This window comes from Lonchura striata, chromosome 3, assembly GCF_050655825.1.
Source record: "Lonchura striata isolate lonStrDom1 chromosome 3, ASM5065582v1, whole genome shotgun sequence".
NCBI classification, from domain to species: Eukaryota; Metazoa; Chordata; class Aves; order Passeriformes; family Estrildidae; genus Lonchura; species Lonchura striata.
In genome coordinates this window covers 109582075-109595359 of record NC_140705.1, presented here as the reverse complement: position 1 = coordinate 109595359, position 13285 = coordinate 109582075, and the positions used below count along the sequence as shown (strand labels likewise).

The following is a 13285-nucleotide window of genomic DNA, read 5'->3' as shown; positions in this document are numbered from 1 at the left end:
ATAGGATAGGAGTATCCCTGTGGTCTCCTTTGAGCAAGTGCACCTTGTTTGGTATCTAGGAGCTGCCCTAAAAATAAAAAAGCCAGGCTATATCTTAGCACAAGGGAATGATCCCAGCCACAGAGAACAGAAATGCTACATCTGCATCTTGTAAAGAAACACATTTTCTCTCAGGATTATAAAAACTCAGAACAATAAACAATTGTGATGACAAACTGTTAGAAGCAATGGGAGAAGAGCTTTTCATTTGGTATTTTAGTGCCCCAAAACAGAGGTTCAGAAGTGCAGGAAAAGCAAAAACTTAAAAGGGACTGGGAAAAAAATTGCTTTTTGGAGCCCTTGAAAAATACCTCCTTTAGTCTGAGTCATCACTCATTCCTTTTACTGTCTGCATTTCTCCTTTTGTTTTATTCAGATTTATCTCCTGCGATTTTTTTGTTTGATTTAGCAATGTTGCATCCAGGTGCATACTGAAGAGGATCATTATGCAACCAGAAAACAAAATCCATGATGGTGAATTTTTCAGCAGTTCAGTAGTTATCAGGATTATGTGTGCCCCCTGGTCCAAAAACTAATGCTGCAGGGAAGTGTAGCCTTGCCTGTTAACAGGGTGGGAACATCCTGCTCTCTGCACTCCCTCAGCATATGATCTGTCTGTCTTTCCTGAGCTGGATCAAGTCTTACAGGGAAGCTGTACCCCCAACACCTGGAATCCATCAGTGGATCAGTTCCTCTTTGGCCACCACACCTGTATTTGGATGAAAGGTTTATTATCAGAGCTAGCTAACTCATTCTGATCAGCACTCTCTAAAACTTGAAAGGCAAAGAGGTGCCCTGCCTTTTAAAGTGTGCTAAACTGGTCAAGTGAGAGTCTGAGGTGAGGTTAGGCTTTAATTTGCTTGTTTAGCACCTATTAAAACACACTCTGCTTTATTTACATTTCAATATTAGAATGTGTTAGCCAGAATGCATTGGCAGATATGTTTAACTTTACACCTCCCAGTCTAGAACAAGAACAGAGGCTGTGTAGGACAGGAGTTAGTTACTTATGTACTGGGTACAAGAAGGTTCTTGTCTTGTATAAGGTAACTTGAATTTGCACATAAACACAGATACCTGCATAGGGGCAGACAAATGCACAAACACCAACAGTGTGAGGATTGTGGCTCTCAAGCTGTCAGCTAAATTCCCACTTCTCTTTCTACCTTCTACAGACATTTACTCACACACCTCCCCACACCAAGTAAATCCTCATACTGAGAGTATCTGCTGGGCCAGGAGCTGCTTTTGCCATTTCTTTACCTCTCCCAGCATTGTTTCTGGCTTTTCTGTAGAATAAGGAACTAAGTGTTTAGAAAAAGGAAGATGAAAATCATAATTTGATTGCTGCTTCTGATTGCAGTTACAAGAGAAGGGTATTTTCTTGCTATTGAGTAACACAGCTCACTCTTTGCTCTCTGGGCTAGGAATAGCACAGGAAAGTCCCAACATTGTTTTAAATTATGTCATTAATCAAGTTTTGTGACACACACTGCTTTCCAGCGCATGCTTTCTTTTTGCAATGACCTCATCCTAACAGTCCTAGAAAAATTGCACTGCCAGAGAATTTAGTGAGAGTTTGTATTTAATTGGGACAATGTGACTTTTATGCATTTACAATTTTTTTTTTTCACATGGTCATCAGAGCATGTGAAAATACATGAAAATTGTAATGCCTTGCTTGTCTTGTCATAAGATTGTGTGTTCTATCCCAAAGTGCATTTAGGGGATTCTGCTCTGCTGCTTTTTAGGATATTTCCATCAGTATTGCTCTCCAACTTCAGAATCATGTTCATCTTAAGTATTCCCTCAGCCCTGAAAGTTAAAAAACTAGGGAAAAAAAATTTGTATCTTTCCCCCAACCCCCAAAAGACGGAGGGAATAGATGAAATATAGAATGGAACTTTGAAGGTAAGGAGGAGAATTTAAAGCAGCCCCTCCATAGTAGACAACAGTAACTCCACTCTTTATAGGCCCAGGGCATTGATCAGAATTCATTTGCATTGTTATTTAGTAACATACTGAGTTTGTGGTTATGGTTTTTTTTCCAAATAAATCCTTTGCAGCAACTCTTCTAGCTATGAATGCATTTGTTTCAATCCTTTTTGTCAAGCTAGCAGCTGAATGCATTGCAGAAACTCAACTAAATCTGAATGTTTCTGTAATCAGTTTGAATGACAAACTGCTTTGGTTGACTTCCTGGTGCACAATGTCAATGCTGCTCTTGGGCCTGGACAGAGAAAGTCTTTTGCTCCTATGATTTGTTAGAGTAGACAAAAGCTGCATCCAGAGAATGTGCAAGCAGACATAGCAAACTTGGCAGATTATCTTAGCAGGGTTCAGTTAAACAGTGTTTTTATTTTTGGTGTGCACGTGTTCCTGTGTGTGCCCTTACTCTGGTAGTCACTATGAAATTCCGTTTTGAACAAAACCCAAACATCAGATTGAAACTTTGCTGAATGCACCAGGCTTTTCCATATTTTTGGTCAAATTTCTGTCTCACATAAGCTGAAAAATTGGCAAATCTATCAGCATAGTGAGTGTAACTTTCAGGTAGACTCTGAAAATTCCTCTATGGTGTGGAGTGTAACCATCAAAAGACCATACTTATGTCAAATCCATACAATCCAGAGAAATATAAATATGGCTTGGGTTTCTCTTGCTGGTACAGGGACATGAACCAGTGAAATTTGGTCTTTCAGTATGGTGCTTCCATTATTACTGATTATAAGTACCAGCATCTCATGGACAGAAAAAGACAGATGGTACATTAGGGAAGAAGAGGGGTTGGGTAAAAGCACAACAACACAGAATTTTTGTATTTTTAATTTGTTACACAGTTGGCAATTGTTTGCAGCCTTTTAAATTGGTTGAAGTGTCTTTTTATCTTATGCTATTCAAAGCGTGGCCATGGACAAATCATTGCTGGTGTATGTTTTTATAGACTGAAAATTCAAGTGTGATGCTCGTGGTTTTGCATTCAGACATTCCAAAAAGTTTATCTACCTGAATGCCATGTTAGAGGCAGCAGGAGATAAACAATGCAATCTAGGGAAATTATTTGCAGTCCTTCCCATGTCTTTGAATCTCCATTTTTTAATCCTGGGAAATTCAGACAAAGCATTGCTAAAACGATTGATTTGAACTGACTTATCTAATTCCATCCTTTTCTACTGATCTGTCTAGAGGGCTGTTTGCATGGTCTAAATTAACCCATCTGGATTTTGTAACCCTGGTTTTCAACAAAAGCCGAGGAGCGTTATCATTTACAGAAGAACATGCCCCTTTGAAATATAACATGTTCCTACACATATGTCATGGATTGGGGTTTGAAGGCAGTGTGGCTGATGGACAGAGGGGGAATGAGTTTGCCTCTGTCAGTGTGCCCAGGCCCTGGAGGTGGAACTTATAAGCAGTATTGGCTGAAAGTTAGAGCTAAACCTAAAAGTGATTTTCAAGGTAATCTGGACTCATAACTAAAATTGTGGTGACAAGTCTGTGTTGGGTGTATTAGCATGTATGTAAGATGGAACAATTCAAAATAATCCCTTCAGCCTTGAAAACACAGCAGCTGCTGAGGTGAACCACAGCAGTGTTTGGTGGTAACTGCAAAAAAGAGCACAGAGACCAAACAGAAGCGTAAGATGAGAGCATATAATTACCCTGAAACTATGTAACACACCATTATTAGCTGTAATGTTTTCTCTCTTGGCTTATTTGCTTTGTTTTTCTTAAATACCTGGGAATTGTTCTGTGAATTTAGTCTGAAAACTAGCCAGCTTTTAAAGATCTGGGGTTGAATAAATACGGTGTCTTTTGAATAAAGTGCCTTTGGTCTGCTTTCCTTGTTTTTCCTACTTGTTTTTTTTAAATTTTTTTTCAGGTTTGTGACCAGGTTTATTGAGCTGGATGGCCTGAGCTGTTTGCTGAACTTCCTGAAGAGCATGGACTACGAGACCTCGGAGAGTCGCATCCACACATCCGTTATAGGGTGTATCAAGGCACTGATGAACAACTCCCAGGGTCGGGCTCATGTCCTGGCCCATCCCGAAAGCATCAACATCATATCCCAGAGCTTACGGACTGAGAACATTAAGACCAAGATTGCTGTGCTGGAGATCCTAGGGGCTGTCTGCTTGGTACCTGATGGTCACAAAAAAGTCTTGCAAGCCATGCTTCATTACCAAGTGTATGCTGCAGAAAGGACAAGATTCCAGGTAAAAGGAGGATACTTTGACAGAAATACCCAGAATGAGGAATCTCGGCTGGGAGTGATTTCTGAGTGCATATATTGCAATCTTGCTAAGTAGTAAAAATACAATATTTATAGTTTTGTTTTAGGAAGGGAAATCCCTTATATTTCAGGCATCTTACTGGTCATTATTGCTAACTTAAAATTCCATATATTTTGCCTGAAAATGGAGTTTTGCTTTGCTAAAAGAAGGCTGATTATCTGCTCATACTCTAGCTTGATGGCATTTCTGGGATGGTTATGATTTGTTCTATCCTAGAAGCTGAAGCCACAGAATTTCAGGAGCCTCTGTCCTGATTTTAAATCGCTGATTTAGTAATGAAAGGATTCTGGATTAAATAGTGGAGATGAAGAATTAAATTATATATGGTGGAGATACTTTTGTCACTTAGCAATCAATTTATGAATCATAGTCAGTTAGCAATTTTTGGCTCAAATAACTCCCATTCAGACCATAGAAGAGAAATGCATTCTCAGAGACCTTCAAGTAGGTCAGTGACAGGCTTTTGTTGTGGAAACTACTGGCTGTTACTATAATGTTCCTCTTCCCAGTGTTCTGAGCACTTTTACAAAAAGTGGAGAATCTGTGTGTGAAGCTGTGGCTCCTTAACTTTGGGATAATCTAACCCATTTACTGTTCTTCCTTAGATAAAATCATTAGAGTGGTGTTGTGCCAGCAGGCACTGGATCCCAATGCCTGACAGTCATTATCTTGTACCTCCACCTCAACTAATGGATTTTAGGCTAATAAAAAAGTGAATGGGGAAGCAGTCTATGCTGATGGACAGTAGCTGCCAATGTTAGTGTTAGAACCAAATGCACTATGGGATTCACTGACTGTGACTCAGACCTGGGACAGGGATGCAGGAGATCTTGATTTGGTATTAACCTATATTTGGCACTGTCAGATCCATCCCTCAATGTGCACCCCCTCGTTTGCATTGCACATTGTCTATTCACACATTGTCTATTCAGATGTGATGTGTGTCTCTTGAGGTTGCTTCAAGAGAGAAAATCATAATTACATTAAAACTTGGAAGGTGAAGAGATTACAGCTGCAGTCATAAGAATGTGACACCATTCTTTAGTACAGGAGGAGGACAGGAATGAGCAGTGCAGGAAGTAAGCCATGTACATGAGCTATGATGATCTCTTCCATAGGTGCTGCCTATGGAGAAGGAAAAAAATTAAATTCAGTTTGTTCTCTAGTAATTAGCTGAAATAAAGAAACCTTCCTGAATTAATATGACATTATTTTATACCTTGGAGACTGCTCTAGAAAAAGCAGTAACTCATAAGCCTGACTACACTTGTGGTCCCATGTTAACTTGCCCTTACTGGACCAACAGATTCTGCTTAATAAGCCCATATGGGACAGATGCTGAGTTTACCCTAGCTGGGTATTCTCTCTCTCTCTGTTTCTCTGTTGATTTAAAAGTTACTGAAAAACTGAGCTAAGTCACTGATGTGGTAGCTTTTGAGGAATCTGGTGGAATGATTTGCAGGTGCTTACCAGCCTCTTACACTCATAAAAAATACTTTGCCTAAATGCTGTGCTTGTCAAAATACTTTTCCATTCAGGAAAAAATGAAAGACAAATGGACACTCTCTTTTATTTCTCAAGTAAAAAAAAAAAAAAAGAAGCCCCACCCAACTCCCAAAATTAGTTAGCAGAAGGAATGTGTTCTTGTTTGCAATTACTAATACTTGTGTTTAGAGACTGAAATGGGATTTTCCACTATACTCAGCAGTAGCTTAATTTTGAGGAGGTAAGTGTTCATCCAAAGACATTCCTCATCCATCTCCAGTTATTCTTCTAACAGAGAGGCTGGGGATTTTTTACATCCTGGAGAAACAAATGTGGTCATAGTCTGTCTTATGTTTTAGAGGAAGTTTCTCTGATACTCTAGCACTTAAAATTAAGAGTGTTCCATCTCTTTGCCTCTTGCCCTTCTGCACATCTGTCTCAGAATAGCCTTGCAGCTTATTCTCAGGAAAAGCATCCACTGTAAATTGAATATGGGAAGCCATTTGAAAAGAAGGATGAGCTGAAAATGCTTGTTCTTTACCTTTCGTGTAAGCTTCAAAGATGTAGTGTACAATGAAAGCCTTTTTCTACCCTCTTTTAATCCTAGTCCTGAATGTAATCTTTGTAACCCAGAGTTTGCAAGTATCTGAAGAGATCCTTTAGGTGTGAAACAGAACCCTTTGGGGGCTGTGTTTCCTGCAGCTTGAGCATCTAGCAGCATCATTCGGTGCAGTGAAGTGTCCAAAAAGTGTGGAGCTTGCAGTAAACTTTATACTTTGCAGCTTGACTTTGACCAGCCACACCTAAACACTGTTATGTTGAGAACCATCCACCACAAGTGGGGAATCTGGCAGAGCCCACAAACAAGAATTCTTTCGTGAAAGTAATAAAACTGAACTGAACTGTAGGAACAGGAGAAACTATGCAGAGTAGAAATTTATTCCTTTGCCTCTGTGGTCCATCATTGCAGATTGATTCTAATTGGTGGGGGGAAGGCAAGCTGGGAACTCTAAAGACTCTAAAGGCTCAGTCTTTATATCTAGCTCTGCAAGACAATGGCCAAAATAGAGACACAATATGTAAGAGGAAAATAATTTCAAATTTTGGAACTCAACTCAGTTCTTGTGAAGTAAAAGTGCAGGGATTTCTGGAAATTGTACTGAGCTCACTTTTATTGGAATATCCAACAAATAACTCAGAGGTGATGCTGACTTCTGATAATATCAGTGCCAGTGTTGCTTTTCCTTAAGTTGCCATCCTGATAATAGTGGTTGAAAATATTTGTTATTCCATTCAACCATCTTGCTGTCAATTTATTCCTCCTCATCTGTGAAAGTTGGCAATTTGTATACTATCTACTTGGATTTATTTTTGACTCTTGCAGGTAGCAGTAAATCTAGGTGTCCCATTCTCCCTCATGTCATTTGTAGTGACCAGCACTATGTCTGTTGGGGAATCAGGAAGTGAATGTAATTAACACTAATACAGATCTATTTTTCTCCAAAACAATTTTTTTCCCTTTGAAGAGGAATATCATTGTGATGAGTAATAATTTGGGGTACCTGGTTCTGCTTTCACTCCTTTTTGTAAGAAGAAGGAAGAGAGGTTCAGAATGATTTACTGACAACTATCTAAAACTTGAGCTCCTGAATAACTTGCTGCTGACAACTTTAGATTGAAACAGTGGTTATCTCCAGTTTGCACAAGTGTAGTGGAGTGTAGAGATCATGTATTTAACACAGCAACATTAAACATGGCACATTTTGTTGAATGTGAGAAGTTATTGCCAGTCAATGTTCTAAACATAACTCCTGCTACCTGGCACAGCTGCCAAAAGTTGTCAGAAGACTCAGCAACTGGTGAATTAGTGGAGAAGGAAAGCTGTGACTTAAGATATGGTTCTTACTAAACTTACATTAGCTCTGCAATAGCTTCTATTACTTGAATAGAAAACTTACAGTAGGATATCTGAAGTCAAATTTCAAATTCCTGAGCATTATAAAGGCTTTTAATCCCATTTAACTGGATTGCACCAAGTAATACCAGCTGAAGACTATGAATCAAACAGTGCTGAAATTCTTTGTAAAGGGTGTCTTTGCTTCTTGATATGTTCTTTTTTTTTTTTTAATTTTTAATGAAGTTAATGGAAAATATAAATAGAACTTATATTAATATAAAAGACTATTTCCTTACCAAAACAATTCAGATTTTACTCTGAATTGAAACTGACGTAAAATATAATTTATGTCTCAATTTCCAATTGCCAGCATTTCATCTACTGACTACAGTTGTCAGTCCCTAACTTCAATCGGGATTCACATTAAAGCCCTGGGGATATTCTCCAGATTTTACTCTTTTTTGTTGAGGCTCCAGTCTTCACTCATTTCCCTTTTCATACTGCAACTTCACTCCGTGTCTGTGATTTTTGATGTGTTAATGGGTGTATCAGGATTGTCCTTGTCTTGGCACTTGCAACAAGATTCTGTACTATGTTTATGTCTCAATTTATATGGTCACTATTCCTATTTTCTCATATTTGCCATGTCTTCTTGCCTGAGCTTTTCCTTTTGCTTGCTTTAATTATTGACCCTTATTTTATACGGCCCTTCTGCCTGGAATGATTCTCACTTTAATGTCCAACAGGAGAGTCTGTGGTTCATCTTAAGATATTTCTTGAAAATTGTCCTCTTCAGTGTAATACTCTTTCTATACTCAAATGCCACAGTAGTATTAGGGCATGTCTTCAATCTCCTCCTGGAGGCAATCTGGAAAACTCTGTCTTCATCCAATTGTTTGAAACATACTACTTTGCCTACAAATCCTACCCTGCCCATTAAAGAGCAGGGATGAAATAAAACACTTGAAATCCAAACAGTAAATCCTCAGAGCAGAAATGTGGAATCAGGAAGATGAGCCCTTGTTTTTCCATGTATTCAGTATAATTCTGTCACTGGCTCACTGTGGAGATGGAGTTTTATAAAATGCTATGAAAACTGAGAGAGAAGAGTCTCTGATTTTAAAGTAATTCATGTCTGAATTATCCTGTTTATAACTGATTTCCCTTGTGAAAGGGGTACATTTTTCTCTTCCCTAAGCTGTTGCCTTTCTGATTATTGTAATGCTTTCTGTTTCCCTTCCTTTTCTCTGTGTCATGACATTGTTTCACATTATACTTTTTAACATGCCATATTTTGAGACAAAACTAACATTGCAAATTCATAATGCTCTATTGGCCCAAAAAGTTTGTCAGGATGTTCCAATGCTCTTCCAGCACAGCTTGTTATTTAAAACACTCGTCTAGCTGTGGATCCCTGTGGGGAGAAAGAATTTTCCTTTTAGTCTTGAGAGAATGTAGGTGTTAGATACTGTCTGAAAGAAGCTGGTTTTACTTCCCAGTGGAAATATTAGCCAGGCTGCTTTGAGCAGAAAATTCTTGTTTTCTTCCTTAATGCTGCCAGTGAATGAATAAAGAAAGTTTGATATTGTCAGTTGAAAAGATGGAGGCCAGGAGCGTTCCTTCCAGAGCCCCCTTGCCTGGTTTATGTCAAACACCATCAGTACAGACCATAATTTGTAAGGAGAAAGCTGATCAATTTGGAATTGTAGTAGAGGATCTAATAAGGAACAAATTAAAAGGATGTATTCACCCTTAATTTCCTTCTTCCCTTTAGGGCTCAGTCAAAGCCTTTTGAGGTTTGCTGCAGATTGGATGAAACCCTACTGGTTGTCAGTGATGAGGAATAATGGGATTAAGTGAGGAAAGTTTAGCTAAAATAGTAGGAAAAACCTTTTTAAATGTAAGATCAATTGGGCCACAGAACTGGCTGCCAAGAGGTGTGGTGAAATCTTTTTCACAGGAAATGTTCAAGTGAAGATTTGAACCTCAGCCATTTGCAAAGAGATGGAGATACTGGAATTTGGCCACAGGATATGGGTGTAGACTCTGATTTTTAGGAATTGCAAGAACTTACAGTGTTTCCTTTCAAGCTGAACATGTAGATGTGCTGCTCTTCAATTGGATTAGTGCAACACAGAGTTTTGGGTTTTCTTGCCCTGAATTTGGTTTGCCTCCCATTGCATTCTGTTCCTAGTTCAGTATTCTGAAATGGGGGAGAAAAAACTTTTGTTAGCATCCTTCAACCTGTCTGGATGCTGTACCTGATATGCTGTTTCGTAGATTTTAGCGTATTCCTACAAGTCTTTGAGACAGTATGATAGGAATGAAGCCTCTGAAGAAAACCAGCAAAATTATTCTTGGTTTTGCTGGTTTTTTTCAGGGGCTTCGTTCCTGGTTTTACTGCTTCTGTAGTGATGGCTAATTCAATTATTCCAAGCAGGCACATGTGTTTTGGATTTTAATGTCAAATCTGGCAGTAACAGAATAAAATTTTCTAATTTATTTCACTAGTTCTTGTTTGTCAAGTTGAAGAGTTGGTTTTGTTGGTGAATTTAAAGACTTCTCAGTTTCTGATTTTCACTGTTGGAGCTAGGATGGTGGATTGAGCTGATCACCAATCTGGCTCAGTAGAGCATTTCATGTGCTCTTATGTAAGACTTGTTCCCATTTCCAGTAAAATATTATTTGGTCGTAACACAGTTAATGGGGTGGATAAGATTGAACTCAAATGCCTGGAGTAAGAAAATTTGAAAATTCCAGATGAGAAATTTAGAAGCAGCAAGAGAAAAGAGTTTATGAAATGGAGCTTGTTTGATAATGAGCATACTATGCTCAGATATGAAAACAGCTGTGAGTAGCAGTGTATGGTAGGTCAAAATATTTTTGCACAAAAATAAGCATGAAGCCAGGAGGTTATTCTTTCCCCTGAAGAATGCACAGGAAGATGCTCCTCCTGTTTCTTGAGACATATCTCTGTGGCTTTCTACAGAAAACCAAATAGACATATGGTGACTAGCGGAGGAAAGATTTTGCTATGAATGAATACTTTCAGTAACGGGGCACAAAGGACTGACTAGAGGAAAATTAACTTCCTTACTCAGCATCATGGCTTCAAAATGTTATTTAGATGGTCTGCTGAGCCAAACACAAAAAAGTTATTTTTGTCTTTGTTGTCCCTTTATGGTCAAAACTTCTTAGGGAGACTAAAAAGAATTCTCTCTGTTTTAGTGTGATAGCAAAACAAATATATGAGTGTGAGGCATTTATTATTTATGCTGGACTCACAGATCTGAACTCACAGATCTCAAGTGGAATTCGTTACTCTTTCAGTAAGGAAAATCATCCTTGGAATTATGAACTGATCAGAGAAGATCCTGGAGAGAATATTAACGGTGATCAGCACAAAGCTGAAAGTAGAGTTGCTTTTGTGGCTAATCAGTTTCTGCATATAACCTCTTTGGTAAATATTCAAGTGGAATTAATCCTAAATAAGGCAAAGGCCAGCAATGTTACTTGTCTAGTCTTTTTTTCTTTTGTCTCCTGATGGGCACAAGATTATGGTAAAAAATCAGTATGTATGCAGAAATTAGACCAAAAGCATTCCTGTGCTGGACACCCCCTGTGGGTTGGTCAGTGTGGATGGGGGGGATGTGCAGCCTCCAGGGACAACTTCCAGCAGCCTTTCAATAAACAGAGCTTATAAGAAAGATGGAGAAAGGCATTTTACCAGGGCCTGTGGTGACAGGACAAGGGCTAAAGGGTTTAAACTATAAGAGGCTAGACATTGAATGGGTAAAAGGAAGATGTTTTTTATTATGAAGGTGAAAAGGCACTGGAACAGGTTGGCCAGAGAAGTTGTGGATGACTTATCCCTGGAAGTGTTTGAGGCCAGGCTGGGTAGGGCTTTGAGGAGCCTGGTGTGGCAGAAAGATGTTCCTGCACATGGCAAGGGGGTCAGGACTAGATGATCTTCAAAGGTCATTTTTAACACAAACCATTCCATGAATCTGTAACATGGCAACTGGAATTTAACTGCACTTCCAGTGGAGATGTGAATTCAACTTCAAGATTTGGAGCTGTATGCACAGGGGATATTCCTGTTATTTGAAAATCTCTATAAGGAGTTTACCAAGAGGCAATAATTGTCTGCTTCATGTTAAAGAGGTAAGTGAAAGAATAAGGATAAATCTTTCAAGGTTCAGGCATAGGCTTTATTCCTCAAAAGATTGCTTCTCTTTGCAATTATCTCCCCCTATATACAGAAGTGCAATCTATCCTGCAAGAAATGAGCTTATGTCCCCTGACCCAGCTTGCTGTTCTGTTTCAGTCATTGTTAAATGAGCTCGACCGAAGCATGGGGCGATACCGGGATGAAGTAAACCTCAAAACAGCCATCATGTCCTTTATCAATGCTGTTCTGAATGCAGGTGCTGGTGAGGTGAGTCACTGCCCTGGAAATTCCTTCTCAAATGTTATGTTTTAAATTAGTTTCCCTTGGAAATAGATTAAGTCACAAATCTTGTGCTAGCAAGTGGATCTATTTTGTGGAAAATAATGCTTAATTGTTAAGAACACTCTTATGTCTTCCATATTATTTCATTTCTATCTTCTTCAATATAACACAGACTACTTACACTGAAGTGATTAATTTTGGTTGGTTGTTTGTTGGTTTTTTGTTGTTTTGGTTGGGGAGGTTTGTTTGTTTTAAGAACTGCAAAGCATTTACCTTTTTATTCCAGCCTTTTTAGAAAATATTTTGCTTTACCTTCAGAAATGTTTTGAAATGTTAAGTTATTTTGACTCAAAGCCAAAGTCAAAGCATTTTAATTTTAAAATATCAAATGGAAACATTTCAGAGAAAAACCCAGTTGTTTTACTTTTATTAACAAGACTTCCTTTTGAATCTGAAGGATAGTTTAAACTAATTTATTTCATTAAAAGGGTTACTTTTGTGACATTGGATTATTTTCTCTTTTTTTGTTAAAACACAAAAGACAACAAGCTCATGAGAGCTATCTGACAGTGTATCTGTCTCTGTCTCTGGGAATCCTGTAACATCCCACTGAATAGATGTAAGCAGGTTTTTCAGAGTATGTGATTTCTTGTATATGCTTTTATGACAAATAAATAGAAAAAAATTAGGAGGAAGACTGCAATGCTGTTTATCTGTAACCTGGAGGGCAACCTCTAATGGACTAGCAGGGTAAATGCTAGTAGCTTCTGGTCCTTATGGAGCAACATGGAGTGTGCTGCCCTTATGACTGCATATGCAAAATTCATAAGCTATTGAAAACAAATAACTTTGTTTTCCCTCATTTTTTAAGGACAATTTGGAGTTCCGGTTGCATCTCCGATATGAGTTTCTAATGCTGGGAATTCAACCTGTCATTGACAAGCTCAGAGGACATGAGAATGCCACATTGGACAGGTAAGACTTATTTTCTGAGAAAGCTACTGATGAACAGAAAGACTTCTTAAAAACTCTTCTCTATTTGTGATAGCTGATTCTGTCTCTTCTTGAAACTGACTCCATAAAAAAAAAAAGCAAAAGGAAACTTTAAAAAAAATA

The 13285-nt window shown here is 38.4% G+C and overlaps 1 protein-coding gene across 8 annotated transcripts in view; it reads left to right on the top strand.

Moving 5' to 3' along the window:
* Window positions 1-13285, top strand: part of DAAM2 (dishevelled associated activator of morphogenesis 2) — a 202678-nt gene that overhangs the window by 133518 nt on the left and 55875 nt on the right. For all 8 annotated transcript variants that reach the window (XM_031504231.3, XM_031504232.3, XM_077781857.2 and 5 more), the window contains 3 exons: window positions 3923-4256; window positions 12044-12154; window positions 13041-13144. In XM_031504231.3, coding sequence (XP_031360091.2) covers window positions 3923-4256; window positions 12044-12154; window positions 13041-13144 — 549 coding nt within the window. The remainder of the gene's footprint in view (window positions 1-3922; window positions 4257-12043; window positions 12155-13040; window positions 13145-13285) is intronic.